The sequence below is a fragment of the Labrus mixtus genome, chromosome 2 (assembly GCF_963584025.1).
Source record: "Labrus mixtus chromosome 2, fLabMix1.1, whole genome shotgun sequence".
NCBI lineage: Eukaryota > Metazoa > Chordata > Actinopteri > Labriformes > Labridae > Labrus > Labrus mixtus.
Window position 1 is genome coordinate 19035893 of NC_083613.1, and position 22514 is coordinate 19058406.

Consider the following 22514-nt stretch of genomic DNA (forward strand, 5'->3'; position numbering starts at 1 on the left):
TTTCTAAACCAATCATAGTCAGGTTTCGAGGCTGCACCAAAGATCCCAATGAATGTGCTCTCTGATTGTATCATGGTTAATCACACATTGTATCATGAAATAAATTGACATGAAGCTAAACAGAGAGTAGAAGCTCTAGAGATGTTAGTTCTTGAAACTATGGACAGAGACTTTAAATATTACAGCATCCAACTCTTTTAACAACAATGAATCGAACACATTATGACTATTATGTTTCCTCTTACTCTTTCGGATCTACTCTGCTAACCCGTAACACAGATAACCATTGAAGACTTGCTCGTTTCTAAATGTATTTTAGGGTTAAACTTGAAATAAGCATCCCTGCAGTTCCCGCAGTTGGAGGAACAACACTTGAATTAAAGGAGTAAAAATATGCCAATATGGATCGATACATCAATTGATTAATCTACATTTTAATATCAATATTTCAAATCGAAAGCTGTAACCACAGTGTCAGCTTAAGTTAGACAGACTTATTTATAGGCACGCTGATATTTCTATATTTATTTTCCAGATTAAAAAAACAACACATTTTTAGTATTTCAGAATCTGGAAGCGCTGAGCAGCAAATCATATCTCAGATGTTGTTTGAGATTTTTATTTAAATATAACTAGAGATGCTCTGATATGGAAAAATCCGGACTGACACTGGTGTTTAAAATAACAATGTAGCCGATTGTTGATTCTCATACAGATGTTTTTTTCTTTGTAATTCTTCATGTCTGTTTTTCAAATGAGTTATGAGATTGGATGTTTTTAAGCTGCTGTTAGTAGTCCATGTCACTGGAACATGACACTGCCGACATTTTCTTACTCATGCCAGTTTGTCTAACATTTGACTTCTTCTGCAATAAAGTATTTCTGATTCTGATTCTGATTCTGCCCAATAAAAAAACCTCTTCTCTCAATCAGCATTTAGGTGTACTAGCTCTCAAGCTCTAATTAATACAGCACAAAACATAAACATCCTAGCATGCCACATTGCAAGTTGGCAGATTTGGCTGTTTTAAATTGAGCTATGATATCTTTTATTGATGGCAGGCCCTTGAATTGAATCAAAATCCTTTCTTGGTAGACTTTGGAAATGCAGCAAATATATCATACTGTCAATAAAATATTGTGTTGTGATGAAACATGTTTTTTAACCCCTAACATTGAATTCTCACTCTCAAACTGATACATACATGTACACTTTACTGCAGCTCTGTGAGCATTTCAGAAAGACACAGTGGACAGGTGTGTGTTTGCCTCCAGGAGGCTGCAGGTGCGAAGCTGTGATAGAACATATATTTATACATTATGTTTTATAAGGTCGTTTTTGGGATTTATGGAAATAGAGAGATATGAAAGATGAGAACAGCTTTAACCTTCAATCACACACATTCACATTAGATTGCTTGTGACTATACCTGCAATAGCTGCTGAAATCAAACCTGCCTGCTAATGCTAATGAGCGTCATCGGGCTCGACCACAGGGTTACTGTCGTCTTGTGTGTCCACAGGGCTTTGGGCTGTGCTGTTCCACAGGGGAGCATCAGACTGCTGCTCCAGAGACGGGCTCACAGAGACCGGATCTGATGAGTTATTTATCAGGGCGAGCAGGATCTGGGCAGAGGTGGGTGGGTGGCTGAAAGCAGGTTCAGCAGGTAGGGTGGTTGAGGGACTGGATGGAGCGTTAGATGTGGGGAGAGCAGTGGTGTTAGGGGGTGTTTGAGAGGAGGAGTTGGATGTGGAGGAGAAGTTGGAGGAGAAGTTGGAGGAGAAGTTGGAGGAGAAGTTGGAGGAGAGGATGGAGGAGAGGATGGAGGGGGTGAGTGCGGGAGAGTCAGAGAGGGTGTGTGGGAGTGGGTCAGAAGTAGAGTCTGTGGGTGAGTGGGTGAGGGTCGGCCTAGGGGTGTGTGGGGGTGTTGGTTCCTGTGGATCAGTGCAGACTGGCTCTCCCTCGGCCATGTACCACACCTCATTGTGCCTGTTCAACAGCTTCAAAGGACTACACACACACACACACACACACACACACACACACAGAAACAAACAAACAAACAGAGACAGACAGACACACAGAGTCAAAATAGTTAACGCCCTACAATTACAACAGTTTCATTCACCAAGCTGTTAGGTTGTTGAACTCTCTCATACCCTACCCTAAAAAGGCGAAACACTAACTCACCCAAAAACTATCACACTTTAATATGAACACACTAATCGTCCCCTGCTTTATTATCCTTTTCGTTATTAATGTTTTATTCTTTTGTTTGTTGTTCTTTTTGCTTTTCTGTGAAGTCTGTATGTCTTGTACATATGGCCGAACTGACAATAAAGTAACTTATCTTAGACTCTTTAAGAAGCTGACATTGACCCTTGGTTTGAAAGTAAAGTCAATGCAGAAGTTTCTTTAACCTGAATTATAAGTTAAGGCCAGCAGGGGGAGACTCTGCTTGTTCTGAGAGGAAGTCCAATTGAGTACTTGAGAAAATTACCCTTTTTTTTTATTGCATTATAAGCTGAGTAAACATTGTCTTAATCAGTTTGTAGTTTAAGTTGGATGTTTGTTTATGAATTATGGTCCCATCAAGAGTACAATGGGGGCTGGAGCAGTGTGTATTGTAGGGCATGGCCACTCAGGGTTTATGAGTCACCGCTAATGTGACCTGCCAATCGGGATCCAAACTCTTTTTTTAAGAGCAGTCACTCTTGGCGACCAGTAGAGACAGTAATCCACAAACCTGTTTGTGATTTAACCATGAACCTGAGAGAGCTGGTTCATACAGGGTCACAAACGTCATCTGGTGCTTGATTCATGTTATATTTTGACCAAAGCACAGCACAGATGTTTCATTTAGACCACAGGGGACTGTTTGAAAAGGTACAAAAGGAGTATAATATGTCCTCTTTAAATGATTCCTAGGAATAAAGTAGGGGTAAACTTTACATGAAAGTAAAGTTGTTGATGTAGAAAGTCATTTTAAAGTCTTTTCTGCATATCTGTAGGGTTCACGGTTAATAAGAGTTATACCTAAAGATCTTCTTAATTACTGCTTATTGCTATAAGTTACAAATGAATGACATGAGTTGCATTTGAATTAGATCTTCAAAATGATTTGCTCGGTGTTATATTACCACCTAATACCGCCCCATACTGAGCAAAGCATAAAGATAGTCATTCATTTACTTACTATGAATAAGCAGTATTTTATAGGTCGTACAGAGAAAACTCTTAATGTTAATGGCTGATTTGTTACAGTATATTGTCATGCAGAATAAGTGGAGTGTAATGACTAAAGAAGAGGCAAAATGCAACTAAGATGCATGCTTATAGGCTACTTTTTCATTTTGCATCTGCTACTTAATATAAAAGTTACCAAAGATTTAAACGATAGACAAATTCTAGACATGAGTGTACCTGTCATATCCGACTCCGTAGTGGAAGCTGTGGTTATATGGAGCTCGGACTCTCTCCAGCTCTTTGGTCAGTAGGTGAGCGTGAAGCCTGGAGGTGACTGATAGCATCCAGCCTCCATAACTCCTCACGTACACATCCATCTCTGGCATCTCTGTGAAATACAGCTGTGCATGGAGGTGACATTATGAGTCACACAGTGACACCCCAGAGATTACAGTAGATTGATAGGCAAAGAGTAGACACAAACACTTTTCAAATATATGTTTAAAAGCACACATCATTTAAAGCAAAGACAAATATCAAAGTGAAATTCACCACTAAAATCCTGAATGCTGATGGACAAAGATGTTGTTATTGTAATAACAGGGTAAAGCAGATACTTTTAAATACACTGGAACAGTAATGGTTTAGGAAGGGGTGCAAGAAGTTTACTGATCATTTACTTGAATGTAAATAACAATAAAAAAGACAATCCATTACAAGTATTCAAAATCTTTTGTCTTAACTGTTTCGTTTAAAGTTAGTTTTAACTTCTTTTGATACAGTTAGCTAGTTAATCTGCTCAGATTTCACATCAGGAAATCGTAAAGCAGATACAGGAAAGCGGCACTGACACCATGAGCCAGCAACATCTATTTCTCTTCTGCTGAGAGCGAGAAAGCTGCAGCTGCTGCACTGAATACTGTACAAACATCAATGCCCTCTATTGATCGGGAAGTGATTATATTACACTCTGATACTGGCAGGATAACAGTGTTTGACCCTATGACTGGCAAGGGCAAACTCACCGGCACCTGGATAAATCTGTCTGATATCACCTTACACCCACAGCCCCCGCAGCTCCACTCACCTTGTCACTGGTGGGTGCAGGCGGTTTCTCCTGATAGGCTGACGGCAGCGGGAAGTTGAGCGTGTAGACAGCTGGCTCCCACATCTTGGTCTCCTCTGGGATCTTCACCAGGACAGGGGCAGTCATCTCCATCTGTATGCCTGCACACATAGAACACACACTTATAGAAGAACAACCACATGCTGCTTTCCGAGTTGGGAAGTCGTTCTTCCGACTTCAGTGTGTTCACGTGATTTCAGCTCGGAAAGTCGGAATGTTGTACAAATAGCACAAAAACGCGTTGATGGTACGAAGAAGATCAGTGAAATGTTACTGTTAAAAGTTATATTTGAGCAAAAAGTTGATATGCAATACCTGAATTAATTAAAAGTATGTTAACATTAACAAAACATATTTTGCCCCCCATTTGATGACGATTATGACGTCAAGTCGGGAAATCGGGCACCTCATTCTTTTCCGAGTTTCCGAGTTGTTGTTCCGACTTGAGCAGGTGTTCATGTGCATTTTACAACTCGGAAACTCGTTTTTTTTTTCCGATTTGTCCGACACCACATGAACGCAGCATTACCTCCTTCGTTCGCTCCAGTGATGTATTGGAAAAGTCTTCTGAAAGCCATGGCTGCTCCAACACCCATGAAATAAGCTTCGGCGTCTGTGGACACCCAGCGAGTGGGGCTGTAGTGTCGCACCTGAACACACACACACACACACACACACACACACACACACACAAGGAAAATAGAGAAATAATTGATTGATATGAACATATACACATGTGCCAAGGTACCAGTAGGGTCTTTAGGGCCTGGGCACAATGAAACATGTTTAAAAAATATATACGTCATGCACTGTCACAGCCAACCAGAAAGCAATAACATCTGTTTTTTTTACAATGTTTTGTGTTTTGGCTAATTTGGCTAATTGAAGCATGTGATGTGAACAGCATTTTCTGACACTTTCACTTATTGAATCATATAACTTTGGGGGTAACATTTTTTTTTCCTGGGCAATGCCAATGAACGTTGGAAAGGGAACTGCTAAAAAGCCAGCCAACATGGTGCAGCAGTATTTGAAGAGTAGTGGTAAGTTCCCTGCTCTACTAATTCTGAAAGTTAGAATGGTGGTCACTCACCTCGTACTCGTCTGTTTTGCAGACAAGCTCATACTCCAGACATTCCTTTGACTCTGTGCAAAAGCTGTTGTTGGTACTTGGCCTATAACAGATGGTAAAAAAAACAAAACATTTTCAATATCCAGAAGGTGAGATCAGAAATATGGGAAAGAGAAAATTAAGTTAAAAAAACAACATGTAAACAATCAAACCAAAAGAGAAAAGGTGAGGATCATTTCAACAATGGACATTTTTATTCAATAACCATAAAAAGTAGACACTGGCTCATATCAATTGTACAGCTGTGACCTTGGAACATTTAAAGGTCAGAAGACATAACAACGCATTGAAGTATAGAAGGGCATGACATCTATTAAAGATTTTGTTTGTTGAAAGTAACATCTAATACCTGGATTAGACCTCATTAATGCTCTTGTGCCTGAATGTGGAAAAACAACAAATCCCTGCAGCAACTTAAAAGCTTTCCTAAGAGAGTGACGGCTTTAACAGCAGCAGATTAAAGCCCATTGAAGAATGTGACACTCACATACCACATGTATGGAGGCTTTTACTCTGTTTTGAGCAAACGTAATCTACTGATCTAACAAATCATAGCCAATCCACTTGAATCCCTCGACTGTATATCTAAATCTGTACACTTAAACATTTTTTTTTTACTGTTAACTAAATGATTAAACTACTTTGTGATAAAATAAAATAAAATGTTGGTTGAAGTATTGACATTTCTTCCTCACTAAACTTAAATGAAGATCTGGCGCACCTATAGTCTAACGGTTATGTCGAGCGCCCCATGAGGAGGCTAGTCGTCATTGCACCGTCTGTGGGTTTGAATCTGAGCTCGCCCCTTTGCTGCATGTCATCCCATCAACAATTCCTGTCTCCCTTCAGCTGTCTTATCGAATAAAGGCAAAAAGGCCTACAATTATGAATGACTCAAAGCCTCATCCACTCTTATAAACCAGCCCTAAACAAGAACAATGACATTTACCAGAACTGCTGTAACACTTTATTATCACAAAGTATCTTATACCTCACGCCACACACCCCTGACCCCCTCTTTAACCATATAAAAAATACACTTTTTTCAAATGACGTTTAAGTTTCAGCACGACACTTTTCCTCCCCTAAAATGACAAATGGCAGGAAAAATAGAGTTACGTCAGGCCTAACTTTCAATCAAATGTAATAGGTTAGTACATTTTGAAAGTGCATATCACTTTCTGAGTCACAGTTCAGCAAATGGCTGATCAACATGAGCCTCGATCTGCTCGAGGTTTCTGCCCGTTAACAAACACTTTTCCTTGCCACTGTTACTTCTGCAAAACGTTGCAAAGTGCTGTGCTCGATGCCACAAGCAAATAAAGATTGATGATTCATTTGATTGACTTGCATGCAATGGCAATGCAGGTTGTGAACGCATCTGAATGTATACACTTACCCAACATTTCCTTCAGCTGAGACCACTAAGGCCAGCACAGCAAAGACTGCGATAAAATCCCTGAGGAAGAACAGATAACACATCATTCATTTAAAATGCACTTAATGCAGGTAAAACAGTGCATTATCCATTAAAAGATCTTTGCGGCATGCCTATACTAAAAACAGACTCAAATCGTTTCACTTTTCAGCATACATGTTTTATTTGACAGCTATAAGAAGCTTAAATCTGTCAGTATTCCTGTCAGTGTGCTGCATTTCTCACTGCAGAGCTGAAATGGGACACGTTTTTCCTGCTCTGAGAGCGACGCAAACAGGAGAGAGAGAGAGGAAGAGATGTGCTGCATCATCAGCCTCTGCCGCTATAAAAAAAAAAAAATCAAAGGCGTTTTAAGGTCACGGAGGAACAGCGATAAGTAGCCTATAGCTCATTTCATCCCATTAATCATAACCAGTGTGATATTTTTTTACTTAACCAATCTACTGCTTTTTAAACCAAGACCCTGGGAAAAATAAAGGTTTTTAAAGTTCTGGTGGATTGTGTACAATACAATCTCCTCCTCACTTGTCAGTCTAACTTTTGTTCTTTTAGTGATTTTGAAAAGATGATGCAGCAAAATATTGCGGCGGCGGCGAGGGGGGGGGGGGACAGATTTCCATGCACGCACACCCGATCAACAATGACGCAAAAAAAAAGAAGAAAAAAAACTTCACCTGTGCATGACGCAGCACAAAAGTGGTAGCCACAAGCTATGACAAGCCTATATGTTTCTTAAGAAATTTGCTATGATCTACGAAAAAGGAGTATCAAATAGAAGAGCTGATACTTACATTGTCCCGGCCCCGTGTGCGTGTGTTCCACCTGCCAGGGGAGCGCAGGGAGGAGGAGGAGGAAGAAGAAGAAGAAGAAGAGGAGGAGGAGGTGGAGGAGGAGTGATGGAGACTGCAGTGTGCTGCACTCTGACGGGCTCCTCAGGAGTGACTGCAGACTGCAGAGGAGAGCAGCGTCCTCGTGGAGCTGCTGGGGAGGGCGGGGCTGAGCTGACAGCAGACTGCAAACTACTGAGCTATCGGTGGACAGATGATATGAGACTGTTCACAAAGAGAGAGATCACCTCTATCTCTGCAGCAGGGAGGAAGAATGATGAAGAATGCGCCATCATTAATCCATCATGCTGTTAACACATTGTCATGACCCGGCTCAGGAAGTCACAACAAGAGACACACAAAGGTAACGTTTAAATCATTATTTATTTACCTAGATTAAACCAAATGAATAACTAAACAATTCTTAATTAACCAAATTAGTCTTTATTCTTTATTTAATTCCAATAGGACCAAATTCTCAAACCAAATGTACCTGTGGAGAAGAGCAGGGTGAGCAGCAGAGTGTGTGTCTCTGCAGGATCTTAAGTAACCTCAGCCCACCAGGCTACTCCAATTAGTGCTGCAACAAGACTCGCCTCCAAGACAATCAACATACAACGAACACAACACAAGTACCTGCTGACCCTACTGGGGCATCACAAACATGAAGAGGACTGAATGAAGCTCTAAATCCACTCTGAACCTCTGATATAAAGCTGTAGATGACTTAAAATGGTAGACGCACGCTGATCAGAAAACATAGGGGCTGAAATCCCTGCTAGAAGATATTATCAGATATAGACAACATATAGCATTCATGATGAAACTGTTTGAATACCAAGGTTGCAATATTTTGTGCTTTATGCGATACACATATTAAAACGTTGTCATCATCTGTTTCATTTGACAAGTTTTTTTTTTAAGTATGTTTATCTCATTTAACTGTACAGGCTGTAAGTTCAACACAATACCATTTAAAAAAAAGGAACAGGCTGACAAACAAAAACCTGAAATAAATGCTGCAGGTACTTAAAGAACTGGACCTCTATTACTTGTAAATGTTTTATTTTATTTTCATCCTTAAAATAGCTAAGTGCAGTTTCTTCTTGTACATAACTGGTCTTTGTTCTTTTAGTCTTTATTTAGGCCTAATGGTGTAATTATTTTTAACATTGTTATTTCTATTATTTGTTTTTATTCCTATTTCCAGGAATACAAACCTATAAAACCCTTCACTATTTGCTATCAAGTATGTTGAAGAAGACAGCCGTATGCAGAGCCTTGCCTATGGTAAATAGTGATGTGTCTCCCTACATCTAACCTCACCAGAAGCTGACTCAGCATAGACGGCACCATATACCAGACTGGGCACGTGATTGTTTTTATCATTGTAGTGCAAAAAAGTTTGATTTGAATTCCGTAAATTTATGACATTGATCATTTAAAAATAGACACTTGACTTTTTGTGAATTGATGTAATATTTCCATGGAGAATGTCACTATATTAATTACTATATTCCTTTACATTTTTAGTAGACACATTTTGAATTTTGGCCTGTGCTTTAGGTAAACAGTTTTTAGAGTACTTTCACTTCTAGTTACATATTTCCTTCAGTTGACACGATATGAAATGGATTTAGTGAAGTCTGTAACATGTCTGAAACTCTTCATTATTTGTTTGTTTCATATTTGTCGTCTCAAATCAAGGTGGAGACAGAACTATGGCTGAACTGCTTTATTTCTCCAGTCTTGACACCTTTGGTTTAATGATCTATTCATTTCATTGTCATTCTTTGAGTTATGTAGACAGCCTTGTCATTTCAGAGCAGAACACGTGTGTTTGACCTTTCATTCTCATCAGTTAGGTGCTTATCAAAACTTTCAAGTTGCTCCAGGAAACCTCTGTTTTTTTCTTACAACCATTTGTTAACAGCTAACGGTGAGACTTAGAATAGTGGAGTGGAGTGAAATTTTAGAATTTTTTATGAATTTACAAGTCATAATGGCCACAAGGCTTGAGAAGGTGTTCTTTTAAATTTAAAAAGTTGTAATTTGTTTGGAATCACTCAGTATCCCAAAAAAGCTGTAAAATAAATAAATAAATCAAACACAAATTAGAGTCCTTTCTAGAACACCAGCTTTATTGTAACAGTTCACACAGATATCAAATTTCCCTCTGTAACAAGCACAAAACGACTCTGCTCATCTGTTTACTGCTGTCCTCTTAGAGCCTGGAGACCAGGACAGCAGTGTCTGCTTTTCCAATCTTAGTAGTCGTTCCTTATTCCTCATATTTTATCCTCCCCCCAATCTGTTAAAGGAATCAAAATATTCTTATTGAAACTGATTCTGTGTCTTATAACCGTCTATAAAGCCTCTAAGCATTTCTTATCAAAGTGTTGTGTGCCTCTTTTTGTATCAACGGTCTTCCTCTTTAAATTATTTACAAATGGCCGTCTACCCCGCCCGGCTGCAGCACACGAATCTGATCTTTCACCGCACGTCTTCAATAATTAATAAAATAAGCTTCACATCAAGAGCAAGGAAGGTAAAACCAAAAGCAGATCAATTTAAAAAATGATGGATTAGGTCACTTCTCTTCACACCAACACAGTATGGCCAAAAGAACAAAAACAGGAAATAAAGGCCATGTTTGAACACAATTTGGGCCAATGATCTGGGGACTCGTCCAAAAAACGGTTTGTCGATTGACCTCAACCACTAAAGCACTAAATTACAGCTGCAAGGAGCTCTCCAACAGAAACCATAATACTTGAATATAACATTTCAATATATAAAAAGTAAATATATTGAAATATAGCACATCTTACATCCATATATTTCAATATAAAAATTTGAAGAAAAACAACAACTGGACTGTTTGGGAATGAAGGTGAATAATCACCAACGGGACGTTACTGACCCCTGAACAAGTTGGAGGGCCAAAAATGTAGATAATTGAAATTTGAAATATATATTGATTACAGTTTTACCTGAGTGTGGGCCATTGTCTCTAAAGGGAAGTGAAAACAAATCTTGTTATCCCACATTCACGCACACAAACCTGTACTATGGCGCCCATGGAAAGGTACAGCGAAGAGGCTCGCAGAAGTACCTTTTTTTTTTTTAAATAGCCGATATAAACACAATGGAAAGCAAGGCTTCCACTCAAATGATAATTATCTTTGGAGAGAGAGAGAGAGAGAGAGAGAGAGTGAGAGAGAGAGCGAGAGAGTGAGAGAGAGAGAGAGAGAGAGAGAGAGAGGCAAACTAAAGAGCATCAGAGCTCCTTTCCGTATGTCCACCGGTCCATGTGGCAGGAGCACAAGCTTTCAGAGTTTCTGAGTGGAGTGTTCAAGGAAACAAAGTGAGTCTTTTTTTTTTGCATAGCCAGGCAGTGGGCTGCAACCACTTCAAGAGTTAAAGAGGGAAAGCCGTCACTGTTGGGGGGGGAGGGGGGGTGGGGGGGCTGTTGGGAAACCTTGGTCCATGTGTATCCCTGGGGATGTTTTACTGGGTCCCCCCCCCCCTCCTTCAAAACTAAAGATGCAGCTTCCCTCTCACAAGGTGGACTCTTTCTGGCGATCGCGTCCATTAGATGTTTTCTTGACTTTGGAAATCCCCTCTAGTGCACCTGACTCAGTCACTCTGAAACCAGACAGACACAGAAAGAGTAAAGCATCATATAAACTTTGTTTGAACTCTTATCAGTCCTTAGAACCTGATGAAAAAGCCTCCTCCTCAAGAGTGAGAAAAACACAGGAATTGTAGACGTTAGCTGTTAAGCACTGCCCCTGAACTTATCCTGCTTATATAGACTGAGAAAAACTGACAAAAGTGCTGCTCCGCCAATAATGGTAACTTAAAAATATCTCCTGAGTTCATTGCATGCTGGCCTGCAGCCTGTGGTGTGTGAATCGGTAAATGAGGAGAAGTACAATACATAAATGAAGCCATTTACTGTTTGATTTTCACTACACAGGCTGTTTAGACAATGTGTGGAACAGCGTGGAAGTAAAACCTAAGAAGATGTGATGGTGTCTGCTTACACTTCATCCATCTCCACGTCCTCCTCGTCCTGGGGGAGCTGGAGGTAGGGGTTGTTGGACGCTGGTCGGAACTTGTAGCCCGTCAACACGAAAAAGATCAGAGTAGACACCTCCACCAGAAACTGAGGACGTATGAGAGATTAGAGAAGACATAAGTATGTACAGTATGAACAAACATCAAACTGGCATGCTTCCCATTAATACTTCCCATTAATACTTCCTGCCAATCCTTAATGGTCAGTGTTTAGTGTGAGTGAGGAACAGGGTGTGTGTTTGACCTTCAAACAAGAGCTCTGCAGTAATAAAGTCAGACTTTAAGTGAACGTCGTTGTTGCTCGTCTTACCTCGTAGCACCACTGCCACTGGAAGGGCATGGTGACCTTGAGCAGAATGGCTATGATCCTTGTGAAGTAGATGTAACACACAATCTAAAAAAGAAAAAGAAACATCTCATTTGAAAATAGACAAACAGTAAGAGACTTCAACTGTTGCAGTTTTGAGTTTACCCTTCATTATCTTGCCTTAGGTTAGTAAAACTTGCTCTACAACATGTAAAATGAACGACATTATAGGCTTTTGTTCTTGACTCTGCTGAATAAGTGATCAACTGATCTTGTCAATTGCAATCACTTTTACAATTAACTTTAAGAAGAGTAATTGAAGCCAGATTATAAAAAAATGTCTAATTCATTCAGGCACTATCAACATCATGAATGCCTTTAAAACATCAAATGTTGCAATCCGAGTGTATTATACAGCAAAGCACGGCAAGTGTAGATACATCCGAGCTGAACTCCTTCTTACCATCACATAATAATGCCGGAAGAGCTTCAGTTTCTCCAGATTCATGGCAGCTAAAAGAGACATGGACCAAATTTAAAAACAAATAGTTATAGCATATACAACTGTACAACTCATAAAACCTTTGGTCTGTTTCTGATTATGATTCTCACCTTTGCCATCAGTGCTAGACGCCTCTTGTAGGTGACGGATGGACCTATAAAGACAAACGTGAAGACCCAAAATGTTAGTTACCATAATGGGTTAACTTGCATGGCTGGAAATCTAATTTACCATTTCATCAAAAAAATAAAACTGAATTTTTAAAAATGAAATTCCAAGAGTTTGGTGGGTTTTGCCGTGGTATGAGTTGGGAGACGTTTATTTACTCTGCGAACAGAAACGTAGAAACGACCGTTACAGTAACCCACGGTAACATCCAGGCTGTCTCCCTGCCCAAAAAGCACCCACGTACACGTGTCCCCTTAGTTCAAGGACCCAATTCAAAACATTTTTTACCATAATGAATATGTTAGTGTAGAAATACATGTTAACAGGGTTCCTCTGCAATGACTCAGCTTACTTCTGATTGCTGGTTTTACCGCTCATTCAGCCCAACAAACTCCAGGTAGAGCTACATGTGCGAACATCGACAACCAAATTTCTCACCCCAACTTTGAACAAACTTTTTCCTTCAAGCCCCCTAGTATTATTTCTATGTGAAGTCAGGGAGAGCTGATGTTTAAAAGCAGCAGGAAATATGGATTTTATCTGTCTTCCTTTGTGACAATTTCCATTACATTCAGCAAAGTCAACAGTGTGCAGTTTCTTTGCAGCTTTCATGAATCACCTGTATTCACAATGTAGAGTTTGCAATCCTGCTAGATATCAGTATGGTAGCTGAGCTCTCAGCCTACAGGAAATGTGAAAGCTGTGAAGTATGGCCAATTCACCAAGAGTTGCGCTGCCCATTGCAACAGGTCACTTGTTGTCTTTAACTGAGGAGTCTTTTCAATCAAGCCAGCACTCCACAAGGTTTATTTACTGAACAGTATACCACCGTTTTCTGTTATTGCATGATTATGACCTGGAGAAGAAGAAAGGCTGGTGTGCGTCATTATGTATCCCAGCACGTCCTGGGCAGCTGTGTGGCTAAATCTTCAATCCCATTAGGGTAAGTGCAGTGGATGTTGGTGGAGGCTGCACTGATCTTCATGCCCATAATAAAGCAGCTTGATTCTCTTTCCCACAAAATGCACTAGAAATTTTGGATACTGTACTGGATTAAAACTGGGCCACGATACAATTACAGCTCCTATTAACCAAACTAACCTCTGTGGAAACGTGTACACTCGTCTTAATTCAAAAGTACACATTAAACTGGCCGCACACACACTGACCAGACAACAGGGAAGAGGATGGCTCCACAGCAGATAAGGTCGACCAGGAAGAGGATCTCCTTCCACAGATAGTATTCACTGGAGCCTTCCTCTGTGGACTCAATGATGATGTAGGCCACATTAGCCAGGACCTGAAGGACGACACGCAAGACGATCAACAAAACCAATTCATTTAGAGTAAATATTTATACAAAACTAGTGTCTCATGCACATACGTACCTGCAAAGGGATGACGATCATGAAGATCTTCTTCTCCTTGTCAGACAGAATGTATTTAACAAAAGCCCAGCCGGTGCCGATCAGTGCCAGTGTGATGAAGAGGAGAGCCCCTTTAAGCCTGGAAAGTACATTGATTCAAAATGTGAGCGTTAAAACACAAACTAGACCCCTGAATAAATGTTGCCTACATATCCTGGTGACATTGTACTTACAGATGAGTGATGTAATACATGACGGCCCAGCCTTCAATAGGATGCCCCTCAGTGTTGATGAAGTGATAGTTGATCTGAGAGATGAAAAAAAGAAATATGCTTCATAAAAAGGACAAAGATTCTGGATGTGTTGTGAGCACAGTACGCAGCACACCGAATAAACAGAGATAACAGAGACATCCCAATAAAAGTGAATTATACATCACAGAGGATACAATTGCCTGCTACAGTGCTGGTGTGTACTTACACTGTGGAAAACCAGTGATATGGACTTGGTGAAGGCCAGCGCTGCCATCAGCCAGTGGATCTTAAACACACTGTACCTGTGGGCAAGAACAAAAACTGTTTATAGCAGTGACTTTGTAACACTAGCGATCAGTGTAATCAATTCCAATTCAATTTCATTTTTATGACAAATTTCAAACAAATGTAAACTCAATGTGCTGCACAGAGGACAAAACTAACACAAACAATCATCAGTAAAAACAATAAATAAGACATTTATAAAATGACCCAGCACCATCCCTTACTACACACAGACAGGGCCCTACACCCATGTAAGCACACACAAAGACAAACTAACTGCCAAGGAACGAAAGAACACCGTGTTTTATGAGTAGTACAAGAACTTTTCCGCAGATCTTAGGCCAGCTGGCAGTTTGATCCATAAAAAGGCCTCATATAGTGACTAAACGCACCTTTATCTGATCTGTATGCAAATAAGTTACCTCACTTCGTTTAAGGTACGCTATAGTTGTGGTTTTAAAAATGAAAACGTCTTCACGATGGTCAGTTCAGTACTTTGATACTGATCGTAGACTCCATAAAGTGGACAGAGCCTGGTAGTCTGAAAAGGGGGGGCCACTGTGAAATTGCCTTAAATGACAAACTTTGTGTCATAGTGCAATCCCAGGACAGATTGGCTCTTAATTTGAATCGTTTGCTTATTAATCTCCATAAACACACATCTGCGTATAAGAACAGTTTACAGTCCAGCGGCAATGTCAGTGTCCCTGTATGTATATATACCTGTGCTTCATGAGTGTGTACACCCAGACTAAGGCAGCAGTGAAGAAGACTCCAGCCATGCCGATGTAAAGACGGGAAAGAGGAATTTCTGCTGCAGACAGGTAGCCGCCTGGATTCGTCTCTGTCACTTCCACCTGCAGAGGAAATATTCAGGTTAACACATGCACACACACACACACACCTGAGCATGCCTGTACTGACACGAAACATACTGAACTTACAGTGAACGAGTAGGGATACTTTGGTCCAGGCATCCTGTTCTTACAGTAGTGAAACTTGAGGCTGTAGAGACCCTCTGCCAGCTCCCCGACAATAAGGTGGAACTGTGGAAGATGACAGAGAGAAGAACCTGATGCAACAGTGAACACCATCATCCTTCCTTATTATAACAAGTAAGAAATTAAACTTACACTGAAGTTGTAAGAGTCGTCAACTTTGTCCAAAGCCAAAGTCAGCTGTTTGGTCTTCCCCAGCTGGAAGTAGAAACAGATTAGAAAATTCCATCAAGAGTAGATCGCAACAACAGACACACAGACACACACAAACACTTCTTACCAGAAATTCCTTTTCTTCTGCTTTCTTGTCTTCAGATGCAAGCGTTATCTTCCCATCTGGCTCATCTTTATTCTTTTGATCAGCTTGTTGGTTCTCAACTGGGATATCGCTTGGTTTGACTGCAACATTGTCCACCTTGTCCGTTTTTGGAGCCACGTCTAGTGGAGGATTAGTAACGGCTTGCCTGGCTTTCCTCTGACCTACAGGAAACAAAATACAGATAAAGGACACATGAAGCTACCTGTCATTTCTCTTTGCGAGAATTAAGTTGTAGAAGATTTCAGCTACTTTTTAAACAGTCACATGAAAAGCGCTGTGTGTTATTTAATAATCAGTATCATTTATTCTGTTGCTTAAAAACGACTACAAAGGGGGATTGTGAAGTGTGCAGGACACTGACCTTTAGGGGCTTCAGCCTTTGGCTTTGCGATCAACAGGTTGTCTTGATCACCCGTAGCTTTTACATTGACACTACACAAACACAGAATACTTATTTTACAATCAGTTTTCAGCTTAGGCTTACAGGACACAGGTATACACGTACAATGTTACAATTTCATTTAACAGACGCTTTCGTTCAAAGTGACGTACATCTGCCAGGAGGTAAAACACAAGCCAGGAGTGGGAAAAAGTAGCCAGCTACCCTACCCACAACCCCTCCTAAAAATGTTGGCTTCTGGCACATTTTAAATACACTACCATGACAATTTTAACTGACTGTAGCTTACAAACTCTACCTGTCTCCCCTCTCTCCCTGTCCAGGTGATTGGCTTTACCCCTTGCTACCCTTTAATTATCAATATGTTTTATTCTAATGTGCTCTGTGACATGCCTTGCAGTTTGTCACAGGTGGAGCTTTTCTATCACATAAAAATTCAGACGTGTAAAATAGAGAATTTATTTCCCCTTAACCCAACACCTCAGGGTGCTTAATATTTATTTAATAATATGCTATCAAGACGCATTGCTAGTATTTGCCGAACACTTAAGTCTGCTCTCAGCTGAGCACTCGCTTGTAAAATAGACAGGGAGAGAGAGTCGAAACTTTGTTAGACAAACGATCTTAGAAGAAGAATCAAAAATAGAAAAAAAGTGGTCAGCTGTAATTAAGGTGCTAGTCGTCTGTTTGGCTGACTGCAGGCGCTTTTGGAAAGCCCAGCAGTAAGTGCAAGCAAACAGCTTCAAGTCCAATCCGACACAGGTGCTGACAGGCAGCGCACAGAGACAATGCACAGGGTGAACAGAAGTTTCTTCCACATCAGTATCATCTTCATCATCAATATCATGACCATTAAACATCATCAGTCACATGAATATCGGAGTACTGCTGCTGAAGCATACACACCTCAGAGTGTTGATATCGATAAGAAAAAGAATGACAGGCTCTTTGTTTGCCACATTGGTGAGGATGAGCGGGCATATCTCTGGCTCCTCTGCCTGGAGGAGAAAAAGACAAAATCACAATTAAAAAAACACGAAGAAAAAAACAGTAAAAGAATCACTAATAAGCATCCGAATGCACATTTCACCACAGACCTACCCTGTGATTAAACAGCAAATTAGTGTGATTCATATTAAACCCAATATGAAAATAACTTTGACATGTTCTGCAGGAATGTTTAGAATTGGAAGTACTCACTGTGTAGGACAAGACTCCATTCACACGAGACCTGGAGAGGCTGAAACCGACCTAAATGGGGATTTGTACATGTGGTTACTTACATGGTTTAAAAGCATGTGACTTCCTGTGTAAATACTGCTTTTCACTCTTCGTGGCTCTCAGCTTTCAAGACTAGAATTATTACAACTCTGGCACGATATAACAGCTCCCAATGTTTTCTAGCAACTTCCAATGACTGAAGTAAAATCATTCTATAAGCTAACAAGCAAGTTCAGTAGTTTGCGTGTACTTTTTTTTTTTAACCACATGAGGTTGACTACTTCAACTCGTAAACTTAAATATCAACTTGCAGACTACTTTGCCGTGTCAATAAATCGCATTATGATAGGATTTAGTTTGTTTTAGATCTACATGGCACAGTGACAAATGTTTGGAGATCTGCTCTCCTGTTGGTCTTTATTTCAATACAAAATAAGAATATGGTTAGCTAAGTGGCTTGATCAATTGGCTGTAAACTGTTATTTATTGAAGATTGTGTGTAATGCAAAAAACGAAAACAAACTGTGTGATAACTTAAAGCAGTGGTTCCCCAAACTTTTATCAGCCGGGCAGATCATGAAAGAATCCCCATACACATCAACACATATCCACATACAGTACACTAAACGCAGTGTCAGTCAAGCTCTTTACTAACAAATTCCTATATCTTGCCATTTTTCTCAAACATTGGCTGCACAACGTACAGAACCGCAACTTGAGTTTGTCACATTTAAAGAGGAAGCAATTAAAATTTAGACTGCAACATGGAAACATGGAAGTCCTCTCACACAATATTTGCCAATCTTTGTTAGCAGTGAAAAAGGATGTGAATTGTCTTCGCTAAGCCTTGCTGGGCCGGTGGCCTAGTTGCATCATTTTATGTGTCTACAAATGGCATTAAAAGACCAAAAGTAATAAGCTTTAGTCTCTAAATGCTTCTCAATTAATTATTACTTTTCCAGTTGTTTCTTGCTCTCTTGTCTACTGTGGACATCAATAAGAACCTTACAAAACATGTCACAGATACATAATCTTTAATCTTTAGTGGGGTCTACTTTAAGTTCCTGTATTCAAAGTTAGAGGAACCTTTATGACGACTGTGTCTTAATGAAAAGTTATTCTATCAAGCTTTGCCAACACTGGCAATAGTTGTAAGTTCATTTCATTGTTAGTTCGGCTAATTGTAAAGGATGAAATCCAGACCGAGAGGCTTATCCTGAAAAATACAATTGCTTCTGTCCCTGCGTTGCTTCCTCGTAATTTTTTAATAATAATTTTGCAGAACACGACTCCAGCTGTTGAAAACTTCGCTTAAATGTCTTCACGCACAATGCAACAAAAACAAAACACTTCTTACAGGGTTCAGGCTGTAGTTCACCAGTTTTTCTGAGATACTCAGAGAATGCAGTTTGACATCAAGAGTCCCATTGGCAAAGAAGCCAAAATTGTTGAGGTCAACGGAGGATCGTGTTTCGTTCTGGGAAGAAGAAGGAATGAAAAAAAAAGAGATAATACTTCAGTCATTTGATCATTAAATGTCATAACAGCAGATTGGCTCTTCAAACAAAGTCTTATCACAACAATACGACGTCATGTTATAGACAGTTTTCAACACTTACAATGATACCACTAGTTTATAAACGTTTAATTAATAAAAAATAAATTTGTTTTTTATAAGACAGGGGAGTTGAACAGGAATTACTCCATCACAAAGTGCAAGCAAACTCATGCACACTGTCTAAATGAATTAATATGTTGGTAATGAATTTGTGCAACTTGGACAGTGTGGAGTAGTTTCACTTGCTGTTTTTGTTCATTCAAACTAAGAAACGACCCAATACGGTACCTAAGACTTCAACTTGTGTTGTCCTGGTGTCGATGTTATTGGACGTTATCTAGAATCGTATCAAAGTTTGAATTTCTGGTGTAATGAGTGACAAACCAAACATGTTATGAGCGTCCGTCCTTTAACACAACTCCGCCTACAGGACACAATACAGCTCCTAACTCAAATCCAAAACGTTATATTTACCTTCAGGGTAAGCTTGTGTATCCTTGCTTTACATCCAGTCAGCAGTAATAAAAGTAAACATCCAGCTAACACCCAGACTCTCTGTCCCACAGCCATCACCAGGCAGAAACCAGCTTGCTAACGATGAGCAGCAGCTAATGTTAGCGAGCGACGGTCTGCCAGATGGCTGAACAGATAGTTAAATAGCAGTGTTAACAGGATACGAAGTGAGTCACAGCTATACTAATCCGTTACTTTAGTGTTTCGGCTCCTTGATTTCGTCGTTTGTTATCAAATAAGAACAATTTGTGTTATGTTATTAGGTCTGCCTGTGCCCTCATCGCGTAAGGTAGCTGCTAGCCTGTAGATGGCAAACTCTCGCTTCCTGGTGGTAAATCGAGAGCAAAACATTCAGCAAGGTGCGGACAGGAACGTCATCGGTAGCGTAGATGCGTACTTCCGGTTGACATCCACAAATATCGCTCCGAGTGCAAAACTGTGCAACACAATGTATCAAGGCAGGACGTATGTGTGTTTCAAAAGCTATCTACACGAAGAGTTCATAATAACATGTTTTTATTCTGGAAAAAAAAAAACCCTATCGTTAACTTCCACGGTCCTGTCTGCACCTTGTGCTACCTGGCCTAGATTGGTGACGTGCTTGATTTCTGGTAGTGAGCTTCCGGCTGGAAGTGTTCACGTGATTGACCCTGACCCTCCACGTCGGATGAAATCTCCAGGTTGCAATGTATATCCACCAGAGATATGAATGATGTTGACAATTTTTAACACGTGGAGTATTGCCTATCAAACAAAAGTGTTTTATGTGTTACTACATGTTTTTAGCTTCATCTATGCTTTTACTAAAGCAGTAAGGGAGTTATATTGTGCTAACCACGCTAACTTCATTCATTTTAAGCAAACAACAGTAATCTAACAACTAATCTTCATCCTTGTTGGATTAATTGCAAGCTTGTTTTGTTTAGTTGCCTCCGATATTAGCTTTTCAGATGTTAAAGAACTGTATGATATTTACTACTATTAAAAATGTACTTCCAATTTCCAAAAGTTTTAATACAGTTTACTGTTAAACATAAATTATAATTATTATAAGAAATACCCCTTTGGTATAGGGACTACTATTGAGTTAAGAACCATGAACAGATTTGTATTTATTTAATGAGTGGTGACAATCTTTCAACATCACTGCAGGATCACTTGTTTGTCTTTATGTTCATATTTATTATATGAGCGCTGGTGCCTTGGATGTTGAGTGCCACAATAAGACTTCCAGCAAGGTGGGAGGAGGAGGAGGAAGCTGGGTTTTGTGCTGCTGCTGATTGTCCTGACAATGAAAAAAGGAAACAAACCTTTTCCCATTAATGAATAAAAAAAAAAAATCTGAATTCATATTAAAATATTATCTTTGACCCACAAATCATCCTGAGAGGAACAATGTTATATTTGTAAAATGTATCTAAAAACGTACACCCACCTGCATGTGTTCTCTTCAACTTCTCTGCTGCTTCCTGCTTTCTTACAGTGCAGACGCTTTTCTTCTTGCTCTCTGCTTTGCTTGCATTCTTTTGCTGATATCTTCTTTTTTCTAAACCTAATTTAATCGACAGCCGGTCCTGGACATTTCCAAATCCTCAGGACTGTATTTTTTTGATAGATACAGGAGGTCTTTATTACGGTGGCTGGTAGGGGTCAAACGCTCATTAACTGATGAAACGACATACATTTAGAAAAATGCTGCACAGCATATATAGAAATGCTGCACATTCAAACTATTCAAATGCAAATGCAAACTACCACAACAAATGCAAAGGCTGAAACGCACTGCAAAGACACAAACGCGCTGCAAAGACACAAACGCGCTGCAAATAGGCAAACAACTGCATAAGCATCAAAAGCGCTGCAAGTACAGAAACGAAACTTAAGTCAAAAAACACACAACCAGAAATGTTCTATTAAAAAAGAACAATCTAGACAAGTCAATAATGAACAATTACAGGCCGATATCAAATCTTCCTTTTTTAAGTAAAATAATCGAAAAAGCTGTTTTTCAACAGTTAAATAACTTCTTTACATTGAGCGACTGTATCGATGTCTTCCAGTCAGGTTTTAGACAAAATCACAGCACAGAGACAGCTCTTGTTAAAGTGTTTAATGACATCTGTTTAAACACAGACAGTGGCAGAACCTCAGTCTTAGTTTTACTTGATCTCAGTGCTGCGTTCGACACAGTTGACCACAATATATTACTCGAGTGACTGGAAAACTTGGTGGGAGTTTCTGGCACAGCACTAAACTGGTTTGAATCCTACTTAAAGGACAGGGACTTCTTCGTGTCTATAGGTAACTTCAAATCTGAGCAAACAAAAATTACTTGTGGAGTTCCCCAAGGTTCCATCCTGGGGCCTCTTCTGTTTAACGTCTACATGCTCCCACTAGCTCAGATTATAAAAAACAATAAAATAAGTTATCATAACTACGCAGACAACACACAAATATATATTACAATGTCGCCAGGCAACCATGGTCCCATAAAAGCACTGGGTAAATGCATAGAGCAAATCAATGAGTGTATGTGCAAAACTTTTCTCCAGCTAAACAAAGACAAAACTGAGGTTGTTGTTTTTGGAGCAAAGGAGGAGCGACTATGAGTCAGCAATCAGCTTCAGTCAGTAAGACTCAAAACCACAGACCAGGCAAGAAATCTGGGCGTAGTGATGGACTCAGACCTCAATTTTAAAAGCCACATTAAGACAATTACAAAATCAGCCTACTATCACCTGAAGAACATATCAAGAATTAGAGGACTTATGTCCCAGCAGGACCTGGAAAAACTTGTCCATGCTTTTATCTTCAGTCGTCTTGATTACT

At 39.8% G+C, this 22514-nt stretch overlaps 2 protein-coding genes across 2 annotated transcripts; both read right to left on the minus strand.

Annotated features, from left to right (window-relative positions):
* Positions 1-603: 603 nt before the first annotated feature.
* soul5l (heme-binding protein soul5, like) lies at positions 604-7906 on the minus strand. The gene is made up of 7 exons (XM_061054562.1): positions 7675-7906; positions 6845-6904; positions 5407-5488; positions 4843-4963; positions 4275-4414; positions 3425-3588; positions 604-2011 (listed from the first exon to the last, which is right to left on the minus strand). Coding segments are annotated over exons 1-7 (1113 nt in total). The 5' UTR covers positions 7677-7906; the 3' UTR covers positions 604-1467.
* A 1924-nt stretch (positions 7907-9830) lies between these two features.
* On the minus strand, positions 9831-20019 carry LOC132987478 (protein GPR108). Its single transcript, XM_061054575.1, has 18 exons — positions 19647-20019; positions 18972-19091; positions 17594-17644; positions 17300-17391; positions 16355-16425; positions 15955-16154; positions 15810-15872; positions 15621-15722; positions 15400-15533; positions 14618-14693; positions 14371-14444; positions 14159-14276; positions 13940-14070; positions 12713-12756; positions 12564-12613; positions 12104-12187; positions 11760-11881; positions 9831-11358 (listed from the first exon to the last, which is right to left on the minus strand). The coding sequence occupies exons 1-18, from the start codon at positions 19740-19742 to the stop codon at positions 11271-11273; spliced, it is 1716 nt and encodes a 571-aa protein (XP_060910558.1). The 5' UTR covers positions 19743-20019; the 3' UTR covers positions 9831-11270.
* Between the last annotated feature and the right edge of the window lie 2495 nt (positions 20020-22514).